Genomic DNA, 26,910 nt, shown 5'->3' on the forward strand with positions numbered 1-26,910 from the left:
GCTTGTATTAGCTATTTATCAGGAAAAATAACTTTCATCATAAATGGCCTATAATAGAATCTGCAAAGTGTACAAATGCAATGAATGTTAGTATTTTCAGAGTTATGCAGCCATCACCACTAACTTTAGAATACTGTCATGACCATTAGCAGTGTGTGACTAGGTTGTGCACTGTAATGTGAGTAGGAAGGATGTGCATAACTTTACAGCAAAGCTTTGCAAAGCTAGTATGTTGTACATGGCTTACACGGTCTATAAGTCCCTTACGAGGACAAGACACATCCTGACTCACCTTTTAATTTTTCCAAAGTTGCCTTATAACAAATATTTGTTGAATAGTTATAAACATCATAGAAATTATAGTTTAAAATCTTTGATATTGGTTATTTTATCATTATTATTTACTTTTTTAAGACTGCAGAAAAAAATCTTATTAATGAACGATTTTGGCTTTAAGATATATTACAAAATGCACAAATATTTTCAAACTAATATATCATTTCAGATCCTAATCCTGAGTCTAACAAGGTGAAATTACCAATATCCTTCCTGTAAGAGCCCATTAAATAAGTATTTTCATACAATATTGTTTTTAGAAGTTTCAATGACACAAAAATTTCACTTACTTCATTGTTATGATTGGATAAATATTTATTAATCCCATTTTAGGTAGTTCAAACATTTTTAAAGAAGAAATATTTTTAAAAAATTAAAACTGAAAATATGGTACCGTACTAGATTTGAGAGTTTTGAGCTGAAATTTACTTTACTTCCTAAGAAACAAGCATTCTTTGCCTGTTCCCTTTTTAGAAGAAAAAGTGAATTCTATATATGATATGCTTCTTTCATCTTTATGTATACGCACTGACATTCAAACGGTACAACTTTAGATCAATAAATAGGTATGAAGTAAACAGAATTTAGTCTTTAAGAGTGTATCCAGACACTTCTCCTATACAACCTTTTTGATGGAAAATATCAAGTTTCAAGGAGTTATATATCCTAAACAAGTACTGTAAATGAATTTTGGTATTTACTAACTTAAGTACTCAAGGACTTGGTTTGAGGAGTCCAACAGACTGAATGTCTGCTTTTCAAGATTACAATTATCTTCTATCAATGGAGAGATTTTGGCATCTCTATATTCTAATAGTTCACCATCCTTGCTTGATGTCAATAATTCATTATCAACTACACCAATAGTTGCGTCTTCTACCAGAATACTTGCTTGGTATGCTCCAACTGGAATTTCAGGCAATCCAATGTAGTCATGATCTGCCACTACTGAACCTTGTAAGAGGTAAAGACTGTCTGAAAGAAGAAAAAAATGTAAGTTTGCCTTTTAGAATTATAATTAAACATGATTTCAAATTAAACAATGATAAATGAGGAATAAAATCCCAAATAATAAAAATTAATTAGTAAGATGAGTTCTCCTACCTACTAAATAAATAAACATTTCAAAGAATGAATAAAATGATATATAAACTTGAGAGTTTATATATATAGAATTCAGGAAAGACCAAGGATTTAAAAAAGAGCCAATTTTTTCTGTTTCCTTGACTTGACTTCGGTAGATATGGGCAAGTGGGTGGAAGGGGCTGGAGATTATGGTATAGGTTAAAACACAAGTTATAAAACTATATTTTTGACGTTCACAATATCCTTAATATACTTTTGCAAAACATTTCTGGGTGAATTAATGGGGTCTTGAAAGATATTTTAAAAAGTAAAATTGTTAAATCCTTACATTTATAACTGAATAATTCTCTAGTCTTTATAGAACCCATATTAGGAGAATAATATCAAATTTTTATACTATGAAGTTATAAGCAAAAATAAAGTTCCTAGAATCAAGCTCATATGATTGGACTGTATAAGCAGACAGGCTGCAATGCAGTAAGTAGCATAAAAAGCTTAGCTTAAGTCTAACTGAATACCAAAATGCTCAGGAACTTTTAAGGTTTTGCTGAATCTATACTGAAATACTGACAAGGCATTTTCCATGTTTGCATTTCTATTTTGAGCAAATATGTCATCTCTATAAAAAAACACTTAAAATTAATTTTAAACTGATGGCAAAGCAGTAACATCCTTACAAATAAAGGATAACGTATATAAAGGGATTCCTCCCTACCTGATATTTTAATTAATTACAAGAAACACTTCCACCATGGCTGATTAACCTCCTGATCCCTTCCTTCTCTTTTGTTTTGTTTTTTTTATCCTCACCCGAGGACACTTTTTCGATATTTTGTTTAGATAGAGTAGGAGGGGGGGGGAGGAGAGAGAGAGAGAGAGAGAAACATCGATGTGAAGGGACACATCAAGTGGTTGCCACCCACACGACCCAACCAGGGCCGGGGACAAACTGCAACCAAGATATGTGCCCTTAGCGGGAACTGAACCTGGGTCTCTCCGGACCACAGGCCGACGCTCTAACCACTGAGCAACCAGCCCAGGCTGCCTTCTCTTTCTGTATTTTCTCCCCAAACATTAACAGATTCTCTTGAAGATTTCAAAAGCTTCAAGAGTCCTCAAATTTTAAGTTTAAGAAATAGCAAAAGAAAGATTAATTACCCATTTAGATTAGAGACCAATGAAAGTTTCTCGGAGCAGATAAAATTGCTAATATAGCCTGGAACACAATCCCACTCTACCCATCCTCACATTAATGTATGAAAAGCTTACTGAGCATATTCCAATTACAGAGGTATACACATTAAGAACGTTCAATCTACAAATTTCAATAGATCAAACAAAGCTGTTTTCTACCAACAGATGGCATAAGTAGTCTTGGATTTGTGTGGACATTTAGTTTTGCTCAGTTAGTTCTTCATTAGTCAAAGTGTACTTGGTATTTTAATTTTGAGAGGTCTTCCAAGTCTAATCCCACCAATTCTTAATATGAATGCAGTAATTAGATTCATGATGCTGTTATAAAGATATACATATTTATGATGGAAAAAGTATGGATAATTGAAGGTGGTAAGAAAAGACTTTTGTATGTTAGTATGGGTTGAACTGCTAAACAGAGAAACAATTCTGAAAGGTAAAAAGTAAACTGTGCAATTCATAAGAACTTTGTCCAATAGCAGCACTAAAGAAAAGGATCAATGAAATGGAAACATTTTTTAGATTTTGCTACTAAAAGTTCAACATCAAAGTTCACTATTAGCCTGTTAGTACTGGAGAAGGCTAGGTAGTGGTTTATAACAGAACTTAAAAAGATTAGGTATAGTAAAAGGGTTGCTGATAAAATTCTTCTAGTAAGCCATAAAGAATTCCATAGGTTTAAGGCCGTACTATGTTGCAAAGTATCAGTGACAGCAGATCCCATAGCATTTAAGGTATTTCCAAAAATCCTTGCAGAGAGCTTTGATGAAGGAAGTTTTCTGTCTCAAAAACTTTTTTCCACACAGATAAAACAGGAAGGTATTATCAGTATTTCTGACAAGATGTCCAGTAAACATGTATCAACAGAGAAAATACGTAAAGATGTAGAGGTCATAAAAGTTACCACTTTGATTTGTTAGAAATAGTTATATTAGACCTAAAAACAAATATACGTTATCAAACTCATTTGTTTGTCAGAAGAGAGGTTATACACACACACACACACACACACACACACACACACACACACTTTTTCCTTTTAAATATGTGATAAACTTTAAAGTACCTTATTGCAATAAAGGTTGTATTCAGCGAATTCTACATAAATCACTTTATATGCAATAGAAAACTACTCTGGAGATTTCAAGCCTTGTTTGTGTAGGAAAAAATAAACAATATTCTCATTCATTCAGAAAGGTCAAATATGTTTCAACTCCTATGATGGTCTAAATCTACTGGAGCCAATAGAAATGCTTTTTAACTTAAAAAAAAAAGGTTATAAAAAATTAACAGAAAGGTAACTCTTTTATGTACATGTTGAAATGATATTTTAGATATACTGGGTTATATAAAATATATTAGTAAAATTCTTTTCACCTACTTGTACTTTTTAAATGTGACTACTAGAAAATTTAAAATTACATATTGCATAAAATTTTTACATTATATATCTATTGGACAGTGCTGATCTAGAATTCTGAGTTAGGGGTATTGAAAAGAACAAGATAAGATTTTGTCCTCACTATAGAGAGTTAAACATTTTTAAAGGACTTTTATACTCAGTCACATTAAACAAGAGACTTAAGTATTTTTCTTTTTTCAATCTATTGATTTAGTTAAGATTATGACATCTGATGAAAGCAATATTTTTTCAGTTTCGACCAGAGTAAATAATTAAGTCTTTAGTTTCTTAGAAACTTAAGTATTTTCAAGACATTTCAGGAAGGTATTATCAGTATTTCTGACATACTATTCCTTATGCAGTTTTAATGAGTAAAATATTAGATTAAATACATTTTTAAGGCTTTTTCAGATTTGTGTTCATATCACCTTTTCTAATGTTATTTATTTATTTACCATCTTTTTTAATATTTCAATTACAGCTGACATACAATATTATGTTTCAGATATTCATCCCAGTAATTAGACATTATATAAGTTACTATGTGATTATCCCAATAAACCTCATACCCATCTGACACCACACACAGTTATTGACTATATTCCCTATGCTGTACTTGATATTCCCATGGCTACTCTGTTAAAAAAAAAAAAAAAAATTAAATTTCCTTCAGAAAAAATAAGTTAAAATCAATTTATTTCTTCAAATAGAAAGAAAAATATAAGGTTTCAGAACAGTTAATTTTCTTATTCCATAGAGAGGTGAGTAGACTATTCCTATGTATGGCCTGATACTCCCAAAAATATTAGGATGTGCTGCCATAATGGTACATCTCCTCATGATAAAATAACAATAACAATAACTACAATTTGATAGTACATAATTGTTAGTATAATAAATAACCAATACTAATAACAGATAACTGAATGACTGAGTTTAGAGATTATATAATAAAGGCCAAAGGGAGGCTCTTTGCATAAATTACATTAAATAATAAAGTCATGATCATGGGCTTGATAATATAGGAACTAAGCTCTGTTTGTTTCATGGATGTAGGCCATATTGTGGGTGGGCAGAATAATGGGCCACTAAAGATCTCCATGTACTAATGTGTGGAACTTGTGACTATGTTACCTTACATGGCAAAGATGAACTAGGACAGTGATGGAATTAAAGTTACTAACCAGCTGATCTGAATGAATCTGGCTGGGCCCAAAGACTAGGGTCCTTAAATGTGGAAGAACAGGAAGTTGGAGTGATGTGATGTCAAAAGGACTACCTGCCATTGCTGGCTGAAGAAGGCCACAAGCTGAGCAGTGTGGGTAGCCTCTAGATCTAGAAGGTGAAAAAGGCAAGGAAATAGACTCTTCTCTGGAGCCTACAGAAGAGACCAGAACCCTAACAATGACTTGATTTTAGCCCAGTGAGACCTATGTTGGATCTTCTAAGCTAGTGAACTGAAAGATAATCAACTTGTGTTGTGTTAAGCCACTAAAATTGTGATTATTGGTTATGACAACAATAGGAAACTTACAATATAATGAAAACCATTTCACAAACTGTGAATGGCAATCACACTAAATCTTTGAGGCAGACACAAATCACAATAACTTCTACCCCAAACAAAACAAATAAATTAAACTACTTAAAATCTATGATGGATAAAATAATAGTTCAATAACATTTTTCATTTCAAAGGGGAGCATTATTACAAAGAGACACTATGTAATATCATAAAATTCTTGTTACAATAACGAGTCTTGAAAAAGTGCCTGTCATTGAACTAGACAAAATGACAGGATTGCTTAAAATAACAATGAGAAACATTGTAGATGTAGTACGGAATGTGCTCTCTCTACACTATGTTCTAGATAAGAATGGATAAGACTTTGGCAACAGAAGCATATCAGCGTTGGACAGCGAGCCTTTAATACAACTATGAAATCTCAGAGCTGGTAAAAGTAACAATGACAAGTACAAAGAAATCCATAGTTCTTTTGGCTATATCTCATCCAAATGTATGTCAAATAAAAGAATAAAGTGCTTATTCAAAGATATTTTGTTTGGTTTAAATTCAGTTCAAGACTCTTTAAAATCAGCTTCTGAGGTGAAGATTTTCAGGAAAATATGTGATACTGAAAAAGAAAATGCAGAAATCATATTATTTTGAATTTCTGCATATAAGAGAAACATACAAAAAGGACCAAATAGTATTCAAGAACCAGATTCCAAGATTGCCAGATCAACACTTGCTTGGTTAACAAGAAAAAAACAAGTTTACCCACCAATCTCACGATCCTAATGAGTACACTAGTACTAAAAGTGCATTTTCCTTTATGTTACTGGGAAAGGTACCTGCAGAGAATTCAAGCATGATGTATAGATTATACTGCCTCTTTTTAAAAACTGTTCTATACAATTGGATTTGAAATATTCAGGAGTAGCAAAATGGCTTCATTTCTTTGGCAAGAGTGAACTGTGAAATATTGAACAAATCCTAAAACACCAACACTTTAAACATAAATTTTGTATTAATGAAGGAAAGTTAACACATTAGAAGGAAGCTGAATGCCAGGGCACATGCCCAGGTTGTGGGCCAAATCCCCAGTGAGCGGCATGCAGGAGGTGGCCAATGTTCTCTCTCATCGATGTTTCTCTCTCCCTCTCCCTTCCTCTCTCTCTAAAAATCAATAAAGAAAAAAATTTTTTTAAAGAAATAAAGTGCTTATCTTCTAACAAAGAGAATGAAGGTACTGTGAGCTTTCAGAATTAGAACAGTCCAAGGTAAGATTACAACTAAAGCAACAGGGTCTGTCACAAGCAGATGGAAAGGTACTAAGAGCTTCTAACATGACAGTTGTGATCCAGATCAGAAGCACAATTGAACTATTATTGAATAAACAGACCCCAAGGGCTTTATATCCTATAAAGTGTAAGTCATCTGCTACTCTTCTAATTATAATTTACTGAAGACTGTTAAGTAACTCAGTTGCTTTATACTGTTTAAAACTATACTAAATTGTATTTTTCCATTAATAGTTATTCACATTCAAATTAATATTGATGTTTGAGCATTCTTCATAGAAAAGGCAGTTAACTGGCTAAGGTACCAATGAACTCCCTCTCAGCTATCCACCACAGAAAAACTCTAGGGAGCAGATACACTAGGACAAAACAACAGTCTCAAAAAAGTGGGATTTAATCTGAAATCCAGAGCAAATGTCATTTAGCTTTAGTTTATAAAATAAGGGTTAGAGAAATCAAGATATCTTGACTGCTCAGAACTACATTTGGGGTAAAGTATAACCTTGTTTAGGGTGTTATCACCTCTTCTTATAGCACCTTATAACATTCTGAGTACACCCCACTCTGCCCTCTCTCCCTTGTACCCCCGTGACCTGACCATGACGCAACATCAAAAACTAATCACAAATTTTGAAGTCCTTTAATGAATGGATCTCACAACAGGATTCTGGACAGTATGTATGTTTGGGCATTAATTATGTTGCACTTTTTTTTTTTCCATGCTAAAATGAGGCACAAAGTTGCTCCTAAAATACTGAATGTGAAAAGAGAGAACACATAACTCTCCCTGCTGTGAAATAGGTTCAGTATCTGCCACATGAATGTGGGGAAATATGTGAAAAGCACACAAGAAATCAAAATAAAATCTCTTACATTCCCAATGGTTCCAGAATACACATTCTAATAAAACAGACTACCTGGGATCTCAAACTATACCAAATTTTATAAAAGGGAAAAGAAAACCTAACCAGCAGGGGTATGGAGTTTTATTTTTAACTTCTCTCCTCATTCAAAGGAAGTAAACATGTAGAGAAGTGACAGATAGTTACCTTGTTCGCTGGAGTCTCTTACATAGGGCTTAAGGTGAGACATTTTGATAGGTCTTTTAAGCCTAGTCCCCGTGTTGTCTCTCAGAACAGCACATCCACTTTCTGTAATATAGTCGATGACACAAGGACCAACCCATTCCGACTGGAAACGGCCATCCTTCCACCAGTTTTTCCTTTGCCTTAAAACTTCATGACCCACTTTTAGATGAAATGGATTTAATTGCTTTGGTTTCTTTTTAATAATTATTTTGTTTTTATGTATTTCATCAACGTTGTTACTCTCCATCTAAAAGTGTGGGGGGGAAAAGAGAAAGAGAACCAAGGGAGGGAAAAGCTACAGTTTCTTGAAGTAAATGCAGATAACATAACAGAATGGTTATTTATTGAGATGCTACTTAAAAGGTAGGCATGAATCCCATTTAATTTCAAAACAATATTTCAAAGTAAGCATTACCCCAATTTGACAAGCAAGGTAAACTGAGGTGAGTTAAGTAATTTGCCAAGTCAAACAACCGGAAAGCAATAAGACCAGGGATTTAAATTCTGCTCTACTTGGTTCCAAAATGAATGGCTTTCCCATAACTGTCTCTCAGAATTTCATAGTCAGCACAATGTTCAATCAAGACAAGCAGAATTCGGTAGAAAAAGAACTTGGTTTAAGGGTATATCTGTGTGTGTGTGTTTGTGTGTGTATCCATGTGTATATACACGATACTTTTTAAAAGATGACTTTATAGATTATTCTATAATAGAGTTTTCTATTAAATAGAATCACCTGGCCCACTGAAGTTGTCTTATTCTCCATTATTTTATCAGCTTCTTTAATTGCACCTAGAATTTTGGCAAACATACTTGTATTATCACCATCCATTTCATGGAGATCATCTGAAGTCTCAGGCACATAAGGATTTCGATTAAACATCTGAAAGTATGGTGTATTTTTAGTAGGCTCCTATTTTAAGAAAAATAAACAACAATTTGCAATAAAACATTTATAGAGACAAGGAATAATATTAACTTAAAAGTATAAAATTATAAAAAAGCACATACCAAATGAGTTATATTGAAGGCAAAGGAAACAGCTGATAGGTGATCATCCCAGTTGTTTGGGTGGTCAGCACAGTGTTTGGAAAGAAATGTTTTTATGGTGTTAGGTATACCTTCAGTTTGGTTAACAGTTTGAGAGGAACGAGAAATTACAATTTGCTTTGTGCCAAACAATCCACACAGTTCAACATTGATCTGAAAAATATATAAAACAAAGCTGACTTTAAAATGTTATTTTATTTTTCCCTTGATTAAAAGGTTTCAAAAGAAACTGAATCTTGCTTTTTGCATTGACCACAGCCATTCTATATAAAACGATACATTTTTTGTTGTTGTTTAAAACAGTAATTTTCATTTATTGAGTCCTTAGTATGTGCTGGTCAATGCAGTAGGTGCTTTACATTGTCATTATACATTACAACAATCACATAAGGTTATAATAACCTCATTTTAAAGATAAGAGCTGAAGCTTTGGGAAGTTTAGTGCCTTGCAGGAGACATACATACATCAAGGAAGTGGAAGAACAGAATTTGACATCAACTCCGAGTTCAAATAACATTTTAATTCAGTAGCCAGTTCCTCAAAAAGACCATAGCTCATATAATCCAATTAACATCTATATGGCCTTGGCCAAGTCACCAAATTTATATGTACTCAATTTCTTCATCTGTAAAATCAGGAAAATCTTACCCAGGACTCTTTTGAGGATTAAAAGAGTAAACACGACTTAAAACAATTCTTGGAAAGTATTTAAGCAATTTATAACTCAATGTTACTATTACTGTTGTTATAATGTACAGGGCCTAAAAAGAGTCAAAATTGAGTTTTGAGTTCTGGCCAGTGTGGCTCAGCTGAGTGGGTCCTGTCCCGTGCACTAAAAGGTCGCCAGTTCAATTCCTGGTCAGGGCACATGCCCAGAGTTAAGAGCTGATCTCTGGTAAGGGGTGTGCAGGAGACAGTCAATCAATGTTTCCCTCTCACATCAATGTTTCTGTCTCTGTTTGTCTGTCTCTCTCTCTCTCCTTTCCTCTCTCTTTGAAAATCAATAGAAGAAATCTTTAAGCCTTGGACAGTTTGGCTGAGCAGTCAAGAGTGTTGGCCCAAGGACTGAAGGGTCATGGGTTCAATTCCTAGCCAAGAGCACATACCTGGGTTGCAGGTTGGATCCCTAGCCCCAGTAAGGATTGTGCGGGAGGCAACCAACTGATGTCTCTCTCTCACATCAGCGTTTCTTTTTCTCTCTTTCTCTCCCTCCCTCCCTCTCCTTCCCTCCTTTCTACTTAAAAAAATATCCTCAGGTGAGAATTTTTTTTAAAAATCTTTTAAAAAAATGAGTTTAGAAAATTTATAACTCTAACAGTAAGCCTATTAAATGTAAAATAACTTATTTTTCCTACCTTACTCTTCAGATTACTTTTCTTATTATTTCTAATTGGGTAAACTTTTGGAATGATAAACTTGTTGTTGTTTTTTAAAAATAATACATTTCTTGTTGCTTAATTGTAAGAATAAAAGTAGTATCAAAATAAAAGGGTAAAGCTAATAAATGAGGGAAAACAACAAAAACAAAACCACATTTCCCACGCTTCCTTGCAGATAGGGGCAGTCATATGGATACAGTTTTGGTCAAAAAGATGTCAGTGGAATTGTTGGGCTTTTAATAGTTGGATGGACTCAGCTGGTACTAGTTGTTTTTTTTGTTTGTTTGTTTGTTTTGCCCATTTCCCATTCCCCTCTTTCTGCCTAAAATGTAGACTTTTTGGCATGGGCTCTGGCAGCCATACTGGAAGCACAAGATTGACAGTCACCTCTTAAAGATGGTGGAACAGTAAGCTACAAGCATCAGTTCCCAGTGACAATCAGGGTTACCCTTTCAACCTCAGACAGCCTGGTCTTCTAGTACTTAAGTTTATTACTAGGAAGAAGAGAGGTGTTCTGTGTTACTTGTGGCTGAATACAATTACTAGCTAACATACTATTGTACAAGTAAGCTATCTCCTTTTAATTCTAAAGTAATTAAAAAGAAATCTCAGAGAATAGGTATATTTGGGTCAGCCTTATTCTGAGGTCATAATCAGTTATTTTAAATGACTGACCTTTGGAAAATGCTTCAACTTCTTTCTTTCAAGAAACTGCCTAGGAATGAGCCATTGAATCCATTTGTGAGATGCTGTTTTAATATCCTTATCCCAATAGCCCTTCTTTCTCCCCATCAAACCAGACATTCCACTAGTGGCTACAATTTTGGTTTTCCATAAGATATATTTTTAAAAAGAAAGAATTTTACATCTGAAGATAACTTATTTTCTTCAGAGGTTTACAAAGTATCCTTTGTATATTGAAACAATTTAGCAAATACTCTAAGCCAAGTTATGTTAGAAACACGTATTTTCATTCAACTATATCATAAACCTCCCACTTTGTGTATACTGTCCTAATCTTATTGTAATACTTTAGCAGTGTTTTCTGTTAGTATTTGCTGACCAAATAGAACATTTACTTGGTAACCATTATGCTTTCTGTACAACATTTAAGCCATTTAAATCATAGCAAACAGAACACATTTTCCCAATCATATGTGATTTTTAGTTTTTGTTATTATTAAACCTCTTAAAAGAGTTATAAACATTTACTGTTAGCTTTGATAAAAATTTCGAAGTCCTGGATTGATTATCACATGATTTGAACATGACTGGAAAACTGCTAATTCATATTGGCTTTATACTGTCATTACTTAGTATATTGAAACACTATATGCACTTAGAGAAGTTCCTCTTTAAGAAAGGCGAAAGTGAATTAATATTTCAAATAGTGTTCTTTATAATTTTGAATTTTGGTGGCCAATTTCCTATCAGACTGGATTAGTTCACATTTATAGTCACTTCATTAATATGTCTATGAAAGTGCTAGTACCCACAAGTTAATTAGAAATGTCAGCTCTGTCATTTTCCTATGGTTGATAGGTGACTGCATTATTGATATTTTCATGTTTTATTGCAAGAAACTTAAGCCACCTGACTATTCTATAGTTTGCTGAAAACTAGACAATAGCCATGAATTCAATTATTGCTGAAAGCAAGTCAGAGGATTCCTGTGCATTCCTATACATTGTGGATTTTCACTTTTCTCTTAAGATACCTTCACATACCAGGTATAACACACAATCATTTGCCTTATTGATTCAGGGCACTATTATAAATCTGCCCACATTATTAGCAAAGTTTTATTTTTTTTCTTACTAGCTAAAAAAGAAATATAAACAGAAGTTCTAATATTGTCATCCCACAAAATAGTCCTATACACCCTATTTTGCAGACCACTGCTGTGTCTGTCAAGGTAGGCAAGATTATGCTGGAGTTACAAAACACATTAAAGTCTTGGTGGCTTAATGCAACAGTTTGCTTGCTCATTCAAAGTAAGCTGTAGGTCAGAATGTCTCTCCAGTGCAACTATTCTTCACAGTGCAATTATTCTTCAGCAATTCTGCATGAGAAATTCCACCGCCCTGTAGTATAATATCTGGAATATTCTGTCAATTCTCCAGAGAAAAGAGTAAGACTAGGAGACTGAAGAACTGGGCATGAGTTTTCACTACCTTGGGCTGAGAGTGGCATACATCTATCCATTCAATCTCTTTGGCTAGATCTAGTTACTTGGGCTTGGCTACCTGCAAGAGACTAGGAGCTGTCTATGTTTGAAGACTAGGAGAGCTAATTACTGATGAGCACTTGTAATTTATATCACAAAAGCAACAGATGATGATGTATTTTTAATCACTAAAAAGTATAAAAGCAACATGATATTAAATATAAACTAAAAATTTAAGAAAAAAGCCTATAATCTCATTACTCTTACAAAAAACACCATGCTTAAACTTATGGGTTTCTATTTTAGTTCTTTTATATCTATTTTTTACATAATTATCTATGTCAATATATAAATATATAATATATATGTAATAAAATTCTTTACTCAGATTTTTGTTTGTTTGTTTAATCCTTACCCGAAGATATGTTTATTGAAGGAGGGGAGAAAGGAGAGAGAGAAAAGAGAGAGAGAGAGACATTTCTTTCAATGTGTGAAAGAAACATGGATCGGTTGCCTCCCATTTTCGCCACACTAACTGGGCACTGAACCACAACCTAGGTACATACCCTGACCAGGAAATGAACCTGCAACCTTTCAGTGTATGGGATGACACTCCAGCCAACTGAGCCACACCAGCCAGGGCTTTACTCAGGTTTTTAATTTAACATGTTGTAAACACTGTTCATGTCATTTCCTTTTCTTTCTTTGCAAACATCATTTTTAATGGCTATATCCTATTTCATCATGTGACTAGGCATATTTTTCCAAAACACTTCCTTTTTTGGGGATATTTACGCTGTTTCCCGTATTTTGTTAAAATAAATAGCACTGTGATAATTATAATAAATAAATTAAAATAAGAGTCTTTTAATACTTTAGATTATTGCCTTATAACAAATTCTTAGGAGTAGGATTGCTAACTAAAAGACAAAATATATCTATGGCTCTTAATGAACCTCCAGCAAACTATTTTACAAACAAGTTAATTTCAAGTTGCAGTGCTACAGTAATGTAAGACTGTATCATTCTACCTGTAGTCTAGTTGGTATTATTACTATTTTTATTGATTAGATAAGCAAACAATGGTCTTAATTTGCATTTTCATTACTATTGAGTTTGAACATTTTTCCATGTTTCTCATTTTTATTCCCTCTTGTGAATTGTTTTTGCCATTGACTATATTTTAAATTTTTGTTTAAATATTTTATAATAAAGATATTAACCCTTTCCTGCATGGATATGATTTATTTTTGTTCGTCTACTTTTTGGCCTTTATATTTTGGCTATTTTAGCACAATGTTTCTAAATCTTATGTAGTCAAATTTGGTGATGTTTCCCACTAAAATGTACACCACTGTTCCTAAGCTTAGAAAGTTATCTCCATCTCTAGTGATTAAAAACAAAAAGTCAGTTGTATTTCTTTTTTGTTTCTAAATTCATATTATGTGGCTAGCTCTGATTTTCTTCTTACATCACTACCCTGTCAATTACACACATTTTTAATTTTTTAATCCTCACCCAAGGATATATTTCCATTTATCTTCAGACAGAATGGGAGGGGAAGGGGAAGGGAGTGGGAGAGAGAAACATCGATGGGAGAGAGACACATCAATTGGTTGCCTCCTGCATGATCCCGGCCAGGGCCCAAACTACAACCGAGGTACGTGCCTTTGACCAGAATCGAACCCGAGGCTCCTGGATCTGCAGGTCGACGCTCTAACCGCTGAGCCAAACCAGCCAGAGTCACATTTTTTTTTTTTTTTCATCCTCACCCAAGGACATTTTTCCATTTTTTGTTCAGATAGAATGGTGGGGCGGGGAGAGGAAGAAAGAGAGAGAGAGAAACATCAACGTGAAAGGGACACCTGGAGTGGCTGCCTCATGCACGACTCAACCAGGGCCAGCAACAAACTGCAACCGAGGTATGTGCCCTTAGCGGAAACTGAACTTGGGTCTCTCTGGACCACAGGCTGATGCTCTAACCACTGAGCCAAACCGGCAAGGACCAGGGCCAGATTTTTAAATATATCTTAAGTGTGGTAGTTCTATTCCTTTTTACTTTAGAATTTTCATATATATTCTTTCAGGTTAAGTTTAATCTGGAAAAAAGCCAGGGTAAGGGGAAAAACTCCCTCCTTCTTAATGCTGATTAGACATTTATTAATTACATAAATTATTTTGGGAAAAATCGATACCTTTTGATATTGAATGTTCTCATTCATGAACATGATATATTTTATCATTTAGTCAATTCTCCCTCTATGTGTCAATCAGAATTTTATGCTACAGGTAAAGATTATTTGGTCCAATCACGTTATGTCAGTTTGAGGAAACCTGAAGATAGATTTACTATTACTAAGAGGCCCAAAAAGTACTAAAATTCTGGTCTCTTAATTTCCAGTACAACTACCTCTATACTATAAAATATTAAGCCTCTATATTTGCAGCAATTTATTGAAACGTATTAAGCATCCTATAATCTATAGGTGTGCTGGACACAGAATAGTAAACAAAATATGCTCCTAGACCTAAGGTGTTTGTCTTACCTGATGAATGAACTCATCTCTTTGGTCCATTATTATTTTCTGAGGAGGTCCATATAAGAAAAATATATTGATAATAGCTTTAGAAATTTCTGATGCTGAAACATCACATAGAGGCAAAATCACAACCCATTTCGTGAACAAATCTGTCATGATTATAGCATATACATGACTTCTGTTGCTTGTATGAAATGGGCCCATTAGATCAACAGTAACTATACTCCATGGATTTTCCACCTTCAGAAGGGGCTGTTTAGGTGCTAAAATAACTGTATTTTTTGCCACTTGACAATGATGACAAGCGTATACCTACAAAATAGGCACACAATAAAGACATGAAAATGATAATATATTCAACATAAAAGCAGTCTTATAAATCTGAACTTTAATAGTTAATAGGTACTTTGTATTTTAAAGAAAAAACCTTTGGACTATTCTAGAATAAAATAAAACCTCCTATTCAAGATAATAAATAAATATTAGTTGCTATACTATTCAACAACCATCTTAAGGAGTCTTACTCACATGGAACATCATTCTGGTTTACATTCAATAAATACTTATGACTAGATCTTAAAACAAGTTTGCTATAATTTTAAATCAATATGTAAATATGTATTAATTTCTATAAGCAAAAGATTTAAAAAATTATTATTAATAAATGCATTCATTCATCTACTTCAACAAATATTTCTTAACACATAATTTTATTCAAACAATATTTATAGATACCAAAAATTCCTCAGGTCCTGGGAAAAGAGACTGGACAAAAACAAAGCCCATGCTGTCTTTCATGTGAATGAGATGAGATCAACTGATTGACTTATAGAGTCATTGCTCAACATGTTTCTAGCATTCTACTTTGGAAACTACTTTCAAACCAACTCCTGAACAAAATTTTAAAAGGATCTTATCGCATTAGTTACTTTTTAAAAAATTTTATTGGATTTTTTTTTTTTTTAATAGAGAGAGGAAGTGGGGGAGAGAGAGAAGGAGGGAGAAACATCGATGTATAGTTACTTTTGATCAAAGTTTTTATTTTCCAACTCATATATAAATAACCTCTGGTTATTTCCAAAAATTACATCCATTCTCAAATGATAAGAATTTGATAAAGATTTCATCAAATGTTTGTAAGGAACTGTGGCAGGTTCTAAAGGCAAATACAAATATTGAGATCTTTGGAATACCTGCATAGATTCATACACAAATAACTCATAAATGAAACTTTATTAAATGTTGGTTTAGTTCTTTATGCCTAAAACAACAGTCTTTTTGGTGCACTATTACAATTATTAAAGGAATCTCACATACATATCGAGGAATTCCTACCATTTGAAAATTGAGTATACTAGAAAGAGTAGAAATCAGTTGATCTGCTAGCAAGAATCCCATAATTTCTGGGTGAATTTTTCATTATAAGAAACTGAAGGTGCTCAGCTAGTGTGGTTCAGTGGTTGAGCATCAACTCAAGCACCAGAGGTTGCCAGTTCAATTCCTGGTCAGGACACATGCCCACATTGTGGGCCAAGTCCCCACTGGGGGGCATGCAGGAGGCAGCCAGTCGATGTTCTCTCTCATCAATGTTTCTATCTGTTTCTCCCTCTCCCTTCCTCTCTCTGTAAAATCAGAAAAGAAAAAAAAAATTTTTTTAAAGAAGTTGAAGGTTCTAGTGGGTTATAAAGTTATAAAACTCAGACTAATTTCATTATCTTCACAACTTGATAATACATGTAGTTGGTATTGGGTTTCTGCCATATTTGACATTTTCTATGCAAGATGAAAATGTCACACACACAGGGCCTGACTTATGAAATTTTCACCTCTCAAGAATTCACATCAAGATTGGATGACTGCCATCAAAGAGGTGATGATTTAGTTAAAGTAATTTCAAGCCCATTTATATTCTGCCTATACAAAAGAGGTCAATGAGGAAAATCTGGTTCTAAAAAAAAATCTATCTAAAAATAATGTTTAAATAATGTTTTGTTCTAGTTCTAATTATACTTGAGTGATTTTACAGAAGAATTCTGAAGAAAAATAAAACTCCCTAAATGTTTCTGTGTAAAAACTACCCACATAAGAAGTACTTAATGAGAACTGCTATCCAGAATAAATCTGGAGCAATAATGAATTTTGGATATCTATTACAGAGACATTATTCAAAATATTCTAAATAACAGCCATACCCACTGTTTGACATCATTGGTCACAGAAGTCCAATAGTAATTGGATTCCACTAGAGTGAGGGTTCTGGATATGCCATGATGGACTCCAGTGTCGTTTTCATGGCATTCTCTTAGGACTTTCTTTTTTTCTTCTTCTGAAACAATTACCAAACGATTTTGTTTTCTGTCTTTTCCAACATAAAACAACTTTTTTTCTGGAATAAATGATACCAAAAAGATATAGTTGCAATTTTTAGAGATCAATATAGTTTTAAGATCATCATAGCCTTATCTTTAAACCATGAGGTTTCTTTAAAAAAATTAAAAACTTTTTTCTAACACAGAATATTTATTTGTAATGATGCTAATACACAATCTGAAAGGTCCTCAGCTGTTACACTTACTAGATATGTAAGAGGAGCTCTAGCTGTTGTAACTTTGTATCTAGCAATACAAGTAGAACCATCTTGCTCACCAAAGCACAGAACTATGGGAGTATGCAATTTTCTTTCCATGGGTTACTCACTCTAGAAAAATATCTGAAGGTATCTCCTAAAAATGGCATGAATTAGCAAGTGAATTATGTACAGATAAGCCACTTCAGGAACAGAATTTTCCAAAACAGTACTTCATCATAACTACATTTTTGTAAGCAACAACCTCTCTTAAATTTTTCTGGATTTAAGTTGGAGGTGGGGTTAGCAAAGCCAGAAAGTGAGAGAACATTAATCTTCAAGATAGTTCTGTTTTCCTTTGAAGGACACCTGAGAAGAATCAAGGAAACAACCAGGGCAGGGAGAGAACCACCACCTCTCCAGTATGGATGAGGTAACTGTTTGAACTCCAGATTATACCATTAAACTACAATAAACTTAATTAAGCACATGCTGAGTGGAACAGTCCTTACTTGAATTAGAAAGTAAGCAACTTGAGAGCAGGAACCTTATCTATCTTATTCATTGATATATCCCCAAGGTCCAGATGTGATTTGTACACATTAGGAACTTGGGTTTTACATGAATGATTAAATAAATTAATCAATGAATTCTCACTTCAGTCTAAGAGGTGTGCCTGTTCTTAAGCTTAAGGGAGTTATTGGAAGGGATGTTATGTACATAGGGAGAAATGAACAGGTATTTATTTATTTTCTTAGAATTTTCTTTACTTGCTTTGAGGAAAGCCTAATTCTGTACTTATAGGCAACATTCTCATTAATAACACCAACATTCATTTAGTTACCTGGTGACTGTACTTCTTACTTATCTCATTCCAAACTTCTCTTCCCTTCCCCTTTGGAAGAGGAGAAAGAGGTAAAAAATTTCATAAAATTTCAAGATATAGATTCTACTGCCTTTCTAATATTTAACCCATTCAGAGGGATTTGAAAGTCCAAAAATAAATGTAATCCTGAAATTATTTAGTGGCAGGAGACCACAGAAATAAATATAGTAAACAAACAAGTGAACTTTGTCAATATTTTAATATTAAGCATCGAGTAAGTTTTTCACTGATACTGATAAGAGTGCTTCAAAATGCACCATTAGAATAGGAATCATCTGAGGCTTTAGCAGGAAAGGTTAGTTTAGGTAAGTGTTGTGTGTTTTTCTCATGGTATCATTTTTGGTCTATGATTTTAAATGCCCTTTTCATGCTTATTGGCCTTCAGTTAACTTTAGTGTGATTTTTATTTTGCTTTTGACTGAGTGGCATCATCAATTCCACTGGTAATTGCTTAACAACAACTAATTTCTACAGAAATTTTCAGGATTCCACAAGAATACATATGGAGAGGCATGTGTATTAACTCTGTATTCAAGATTTGGGGCCTTAATTTTACCTTTGAAGACAAATTTTTTTGCCGCTCTCCTTATTCCACTTCTCTCACTTGGCAGTGTAGTCGGATGATATTCACCAGTTCGTTTATAATATGCAATCTGTTTAAGATGAAGGTCACCGTTTTTCCCACTACGGACCATTGTGGACCTAGGTAAAGTACACCTAGTAAGAACAGTAGACATATCCCTATCCTTCAACATTCACAATAAGTACGCTCATCTATGAATTCTTCCTGACCACATCTATTTCCTCTCAGGCAGAATTGTGCACACTTTCCTTGGTATACCCACAGTACATGTAACATTTTCATAAAATCTGCAACACTACTGAACTTACAAGTTTACATGTCTCTCTGCCAAATATATTGTAAATCCCTCAGCAGCATGAGGTTAGCCAAAAAAATAGGAAAAAAATCCAGAAGAGATTCTGGTCATAGAAGTCTAGGGAATAAAGAGCTCTTAAACAGAGGAGAGATTATATAATATCAGAACTAAAATGTGTCTAGTGGTTTGGCAATAGAGTAGAGCAGGGCAGGTGGAAACCAGACCTCAGGGGATATAAAATGAATGGGCATTGAGAAAGTGTATTTACTAAGCTTAAATTTAGTTCTAAAGGCAAGGAATTACAAGACAGTTGCTAGAGACAAATATGAGGTTCATTCACTGATCTGAAAAAATATTATTGGGCTCCTGCTATATGTCAGACACACAATGGAGATACAATAATAAACAAGACATATATCCTCTCAACCCTTATGAAGTTTACATTCTGTTAGGGTTAAGAGATTGTTTTGACACCCAAGTTGATAGCAGCATTATTCACAATAGCCAAAAGGTGGCAGCAACCCAAGTTTCCATCACTGGATTAATGGATAAACAAAATGGGATATATGCACACAATGGAATAATTATTCAGCCTTAAAAAGGAAAGAAATTATGACACAGATTGAAACATGGATGAACCTTAAGGACATTGTGCTAATATAAGCCAATCACAAAAACACATACTGTATAATTCCACCTATATGAGGAACTTAGAGTAGTTAAATTTAGAGAGATAGAAGTTATAATGGTGGTTGTCAGGGTGTATTGAATGAGAGTAATGGGGGAATTATTGTTTAAAGGGTACAGAGTTTTAGTTATGCAAGAAAAAAAGCATTCTGAAGATGGATGGTGGTGATGGTTACATAATAATGTAGATGTACTTAATGCCATTAAACTGTACACTTTAAAATGGTTAAGATGATGATGACATCTAGGACTTTCATAGCTAGAGAGAAGTCAATGCCTGTCTTTAAAGCTTCAAAGGACAGGCTGACTTTCATTAGGGACTAAGGAAGTCAGTGCTCATGTGCCATTCCAAAAATCCCAGGACCCTTAAGAATTATGCTAAATCTACTCTTCCTTCTCTCTATAAGTGAAAAAAGAAAGCCTAAATGACAGCACATCTATTTACAACATGGGTTTACTGAATATTTTAAGGCCATTGTTGAGAACTACTGCACAGAAAACAAACATTCCTTTCAAAATATCACTGTTCACTGACAATACATCTGATCAACTAAGAGCTCTGATATAGATGTACGATGAGACTGATGTTGTTTTCATACCTGCTAACATAACATCCATTCTGAAGCCCATGGATCAAGGAGTAATTTGACCTTCAAGTCTTATCACAGTCATGTGCCACTTAATAATGGGGATAGTTCTGAGGAATACATCTTTAGGCAATTTTGTCACTATGCTAACATCATAGAGTGTACTTAAACTTAGATAGTACAGCCTACTCTAGACCTAAGCTAGATAGTATAGCCTATTGCTCCTAGGATACAAGCCTGTATAGCATGTTGCATAACATGCATAACATGCATGTTGTATAACAACAGGAGATTAAATCAAGCACAAAAGAAAATGATGCAATCAAGAAAAGCAGTAAACACGAGATGTATGAGGTTGCTGCTGGTGTAACACTGCATACTGTTTAAAAGCAAACTTTTTTTATGTAAGTATAAAAAGTACACTCTAAAATAACAATAAAACATCTAGTATAGTAAACATATAGACCAGTAACACATGAGTAATGCATTGTGTTAGGTTGTTAGGATGCTATGATGTCATTCGATGATAGAAATTTTTCAGCTCCATTATAATCTTACGGGATCAACGTCGTATGTGTGGTCTGTCGTTGATAAAAAGTCATTGTGCGCTACATGACTCTATTTATGAAATATTTCATAAGGCTATAGCTGCCATAGTGATTTCTCTGATGGATCTGGGCAAAATAAACTGAAAACCTCTGGAAAGGATTCAACATTCTAAAAGCCATGAAGAACATTCGTTATTCATGGGAAGAGGTCAAAATATCAACATTAACAAGAGTTTGGAAGAAGTTGATTTCAGCCCTCAGGGATAACACTGAGGGATCCAAGAAGAGTTCAATGGAGGAAGTAATTGCACATATGGCGGAAATAGCAAAAGAACAAGAATTAACAATGGAGCCTAAAGATGTGACTGAATTGCTACAATCTCATGATAAAACATTAACAGATGAGGAGTCACTTCTTATGGATGAGTAAAGAAAGTAGTTTCTTGAGATGGAAACTATTCCTGGAGAAGATTGTGAAGACTGCTGAAATGACAGCAAAGAACTCAGAATATTACATAAACTAGTGAATAAAGCAGTGGCAGGACCTGTGAGAACTGAATCCAATTCTGGAAGTTCTACTGTGGGTAAAATGTTATCAAACAGTGTTGTATACTACAGAGAAATCGTTCATGAAAGGAAGAGTCATTCAACGCAAAAAACTTCATTTTTTGTCTTTTAAGAAATTGCCACAGCCACCCCTAACAACCATCAGCAATCACCTAGTCAGCAGCTATCAACATGAAGGCAAAACCCTCTACCAGCAAAAAGATTATGACTCACCGAAGGCTCAGATGATGGTTAGCATTTTTTAGCAATATTTTTAAATTAAGGTACGTACATATTTTTAGACATAATGCTATTGCGCACCTTATAATAGACTACAGTATAGTATGAAGATAACTTTTATATGTATTGAGAAAACAAAAATTTTGTGTGACTTGCTATTGCGATATTTGCTTTATTGTGGTGATCTGGAACTGAACCTGCAATATCTACGAAGTATATCTATAGTAATCACGACTAGGTGGTATTGGCAAAATGACAGCCATTGGCCTATTGAACAGAATAGAGTGTCTAGAAACAGAGCCACACAGAAATAATAAATTGATTTTTTTAAAAAGTGCCAAGGTAATTCAATAGAGATGAATAATATTTACAAGGAATGATGCTGGAACAAGTAAACATCAATATGAAAAAAGATGAACCTCAACTCATATCTTGCACCATCTGTAAAAATTACTCATTATATGGGTCATAGACCTAAATGTAAAACTATAAAACTTCTAGAAGATAACAAAAAAGAAAATCTTTGTAAGCTTAGGTCCCCATATAGCAAACAAAAAGACCATTCATAAAATAAAAAGTTTTAAACTTTGTTCTTTTATTTTTTTTTTTATTTTTTTTTGTTCAGATAGAGTGGGAGAGTAAGAGAGGAAGAGACAGAGAGAAACATCGACGTGAAAGGGACACATCGAGTGGCTGCCACCCACACGACCCAACCAGGGCCGGGGACAAACTGCAACCGAGGTACGTGCCCTTAGCGGGAACCGAACCCGGGTCTCTCCAGACCGCAGGCCGACGCTCTAACCGCTGAGCCAAACCGGCCAGGGCTTAAACTTTGTTCTTTTAAAGATACTGTTAAGGAAATAAAAAAGAAATTACAGTTGGGAAAAAATATTTGCAGTACAAATATAATAAAGAACTTTTGTCCAGAATTTATAAAGAATTCTCCAAGCTCAATAATAAGAAAAAAATCCAATATTAAAAATGGGCAAAGGATTTGAACAGACACTCTTCAAAGAAGATATAGGTAGCAAATAAATACATGAAAAGATACTCAACACCATTAGACAATAAAAATGCAAATTAAAACAACAATAAGATACCATTACATATCCATCAAAATGGCAAACAACAACAACAACAAAACAAAACAAACCTAAAATACTAAGTACTACCAAGGATGCAGAGAATTGTTGTAAAAATACAAAATGTTTACATGCTGGCCAGTTTCAACCCAAGAGAATTGAAAGTATATGTCCACACAGAAATCTGTATGTGAATGTTTCTAGAAGCTTTATTCATAACAGCCAAAACCTGAAAGCAATCCAAATGTTCAACTGGTGAATGGATAAACAAATTGTGGTAGATCCACACAGTGGAATACTACTCAGAATTGATGAGGAACTACTACTACTACACCCAATAACATAGCTAAATATCAAAATATTGAGGCTAAGTGAAGGAAGCCAGACACAAAGGCAGCACACTATCTGCTGCTGCTACTTATATGACATCTGGAAGGCCAAAACTATAGGGAGAAAACAAGTTCCTAAAAAAAAAAAAAAAAAAAAAAAAAAATTAAATAACTACATAAGCAATTTTAAAAATAATTGCAAACATTTATGTAGTACTTTACTGTGAAGATCCTCACAACATTCTATGAAGTAGGTACTGGTTTTATATCCATCTTATAGATAAGAAAACGAGGTTCAGAGAGATTATCCAGTTTACTCAAGGCAACAGTTAGTGAGTCCATGTGCTGACATGTGAACCTTGGTCTCTGTTGCTTCAAATTTCATGTTGGTTTTTTCCCTCTGCTACACCAGGTATTAATTATTTGTCATCTCAGCTTTCATTATACTTGGTTCAGGTCCCTGCTAGAAAAGTTATAAAGTGATTTTGTAATAAATAATTTAAATTATAAATAAGGAATAGCTCTTATTAATTCTTAATGTTTACATTGTTTCACACAGTGTTTGGGACACAATGGACATTCAACTATTTGTCATTAAAGAAATAATTACTTGCATTTCCTAATAGAAGAGGTAGCACTGAACTAAAAGAGGGCACACATTCCAAAGTTCACTTTGGGAAAAACACCACTTCTATTGCACTACAAGTACACTGTGCTAAGAAGGTAAGACTTTTAGGAGTCAGAATTTGTAGTGTGCGAGTTACCTAAGACTCAGTACCCACATTTGGAAAAAGGGCGTAATACATATCGGTCCTTTTTCACAATTATGTGGATCAATGAGTAATGAATTTGAAAAGTCTTTTACAAGTCATATATATATATAATTACTATTATTAAAATATTTAAGTATTATCATCCATATCAATCTGTTCAAAGTAACAGAGAATCCTTTTTCTCAAAATATTTACAAGGAATAAGATTTAAAAACCTCATTCTGCCCAGCTGGTGTGTCTCAGTGGATTGAGTGACATCCCATGTACTGAGAGGCTGCAGTCAGATTCCCAATCAGGGCTCATGCCAGGTTTCAGGCTCAATCCCCAGTAGGGGGGCGTGCAGGATGTTTCTCTCAAATTGATGTTTCTCTCTCCCTCTCTCTCTAAAAAATACATAAAAACATTAAAAGAAAAACCTCATTCTTTTCATTAATGGTTGATTACTATGTTCTGTCAACGTTTATCATGTCTTACTAACAATGAAACCCAGAAGACTCAACAGTTGCATACTTTATAATAAGGTTATAGTCTAATGGGGTTCTCAAGCTTTTAGTTTTGGCAGTAGAAACAGATGATAAGGACAAACAGAAAATGCAAAAGAAAAATCAGTTCACAAAAGTAGTGTTAAGTAGATGGTTAAAAGTTTGCTGGTAGCCCGGCTGGTGTGGTTGAATGTTGACCCATGTACCAACAGGTCATGGGTTCGATTCCCTATCAGGGCACATGCCTGGGTTTTGGGCGTGATCCCCAGTGCATGCAGGAGGTGGCCAATGGATGTTCTCTCTTATCCATGTCTCTAGCTCTCTCCCTTCCTCTCTCTCTAAAAGCAATAAAGAAAAATAAAAAAATAAAAGTTTGCTGCTAATATCTTATATTTACATACCAGAATAACTTAAAAAACCAGTAGATTTTTTCTTTTTTATTTTCGAAGTATATTCACTATTGGTCCCTTGAAACCATCCATTTGCACAGTTAATAAGAAAATGGCTTTATGCTGTAATATTCAGAACAAACAATCTTCCTGTGCCCAAATATTATTAAATGAAGATATCATTTACAAGGGACAGTTAAGTAGTTTGAGCAATAAATATGAAGATTATATTAGGCTTTTTTTTGGATATGCTCTTTGTTTCATGAATTTTTGTTAAAATATTGCTTGTGTATTAAAACAGTAGGACCCTAGGTGGTGTGGCTCAGTGGGTGAGTGTTGACTCATTTACCAAGAGGTCATGGGTTCGATTCCGGTCAAGGGCACTACCTCGGTTGTGGTTCAACCATGTAGGAGGCAACCAGTGGATGTGTCTCTCTCATTTTGATGTTTTTCTCTCTCTCCCACTCTCTCCCTCCCTCCCACTCTATTTGAAGATAAATAGAAAAAGAAAATATCCTCAGGTGAAGATTGGGGGAAAAAAATCAATAAAAATATATTTAAAAAAAATACAACAAGTAAGAATAAGAAAAGATATTGAAGGTGGCTCATTACAACTTCTAGTTTTGCAAGAGGAAATGTCAGGGTCATATTTGGCTGAACGTTTTACACTTTATCACTTATACAACATCAAATAAAATCAGTGAATACCCATGTAAATATTTATTACTTAATTCCTTTAATACTTTTATCTTGAGTGTGCAATAAACACAATATCATTTTAAATAAAACCAGGATTTAACTGTTTCACAAAGGGCAAAACCCATCAAGGCTACCAATTTAAACCTCTAAAAGCTATATGCATGTGTTTCAACTTGAAAACTTAAAATCAGTAATATTTCAATAAACATGTCAACTTATGATCAGAATTTTACCTCTTAATTATTCTATTTTTATCTCTGAAAATTGTAAGAACACAATTTTATGCAATGTCAAAGACTGGGAAATCTACACACACCAGACACTTCTCTATAATCTGCTTCAGTTCAACATACACATTCGTTCAACAAAAATGTCGTCTCCAGATGCATAAAAATGAAGCCACTTGTGAAAAAGTGAATTGCCATTTTGAAAATTATTTCTCTCCTTTAGCTCAAAAACGCCCATTTAAGGAAAACCCAGAGATAAAATGGTTATTTTCCTTTAAAACAATGGGACAAGATTCTCCCTTGAGCTAGCATTTCTCTCCGTACAGATTTTAATTGGGGACAAAAGGGTAATATTTCAGATTGACCATCGTGATAAAGTAAAGGAGGAGAATTCTTTAATGCCGACCAAGGGCAGCACTCAACTTGGGAATCTGCTCGTCGTCTCGGACGCTACTCTAAACTGAAAAAGAGCATTTCCAGAGCGTTTAAGCGGCTCGTTAACTACATCTTCAAGGCGAGGTCTGGCTAAATTTAGCACAGAAAAAACGACCATTAAGTAAAACTCGGAGACACGGAGCAAGCACCTCCCCAGGCCCGAAAACGGAAATCGCCCGGTTTCTGCTCTGCGGGCGGGGGCCATCGCAACGCCCCAGCAAGGCCCTCCCGCCCCAAGGGCGCCTGCGCAATCTCCAATTAAACCCTCGCTAGGCTAGTGGAAGAGAATGGTTTAGAAATTATTGTCAGGTCACGTCTCACTTTAAAATTAATCAGGTATGATAAAGCACACCCAGAACGACCACTCACCGAAGTGGTCCTAAATGCAAGCGACAGGATTTAAGCTTCCTCTCGCGACTTATCTGGTGCTGCCGGAAGCGGAACTACCCGGGTCGTTAAGAGGAGGCTGCTTAGAGGAGCGGGGGAGCTCCGGTCAGGGAAGGTTAGG

The 26,910-nt window shown here is 34.4% G+C and overlaps 1 protein-coding gene across 6 annotated transcripts; it reads right to left on the reverse strand.

Moving 5' to 3' along the window:
- Positions 1 to 732: 732 nt before the first annotated feature.
- GIN1 (gypsy retrotransposon integrase 1) lies at positions 733 to 26,838 on the reverse strand. 6 transcript variants are annotated; one of them, XM_036280848.1, is made up of 8 exons: positions 26,772 to 26,828; positions 19,057 to 19,202; positions 17,241 to 17,434; positions 15,055 to 15,093; positions 8,923 to 9,114; positions 8,648 to 8,824; positions 7,873 to 8,158; positions 733 to 1,311 (listed from the first exon to the last, which is right to left on the reverse strand). In XM_036280848.1, the coding sequence occupies exons 2-8, from the start codon at positions 19,193 to 19,195 to the stop codon at positions 1,037 to 1,039; spliced, it is 1,302 nt and encodes a 433-aa protein (XP_036136741.1). In that variant the 5' UTR covers positions 19,196 to 19,202; positions 26,772 to 26,828; the 3' UTR covers positions 733 to 1,036. The 6 variants fall into 6 exon arrangements, with proteins under 6 accessions (XP_036136741.1, XP_036136740.1, XP_036136742.1 ...); XM_036280847.1 differs by lacking the exon at positions 26,772 to 26,828 and adding an exon at positions 23,756 to 23,884 and having other exon boundaries at positions 15,055 to 15,360; XM_036280846.1 differs by having other exon boundaries at positions 953 to 1,311; positions 15,055 to 15,360; positions 26,772 to 26,838.
- Positions 26,839 to 26,910: the final 72 nt, after the last annotated feature.

Source organism: Molossus molossus, unplaced genomic scaffold (genome assembly GCF_014108415.1).
Source record: "Molossus molossus isolate mMolMol1 unplaced genomic scaffold, mMolMol1.p scaffold_m16_p_3, whole genome shotgun sequence".
NCBI lineage: Eukaryota > Metazoa > Chordata > Mammalia > Chiroptera > Molossidae > Molossus > Molossus molossus.

What these genes read in the sequence shown, in the direction of transcription:
- GIN1 (XM_036280847.1), bottom strand. Translation starts at nt 19,195, where the DNA reads ATGGTCCGTAGTGGGAAAAACGGTGACCTTCATCTTAAACAGATTGCA. An exon ending in CCAATGATGTCAAACAGTGG is followed by an intron (nt 15,361 to 17,240) that starts GTATGGCTGTTA and finishes CCTATTTTGTAG; the next exon opens with GTATACGCTTGTCATCATTG. An exon ending in AGACAACTTCAGTGGGCCAG is followed by an intron (nt 8,159 to 8,647) that starts GTGATTCTATTT and finishes CCACACTTTTAG; the next exon opens with ATGGAGAGTAACAACGTTGA.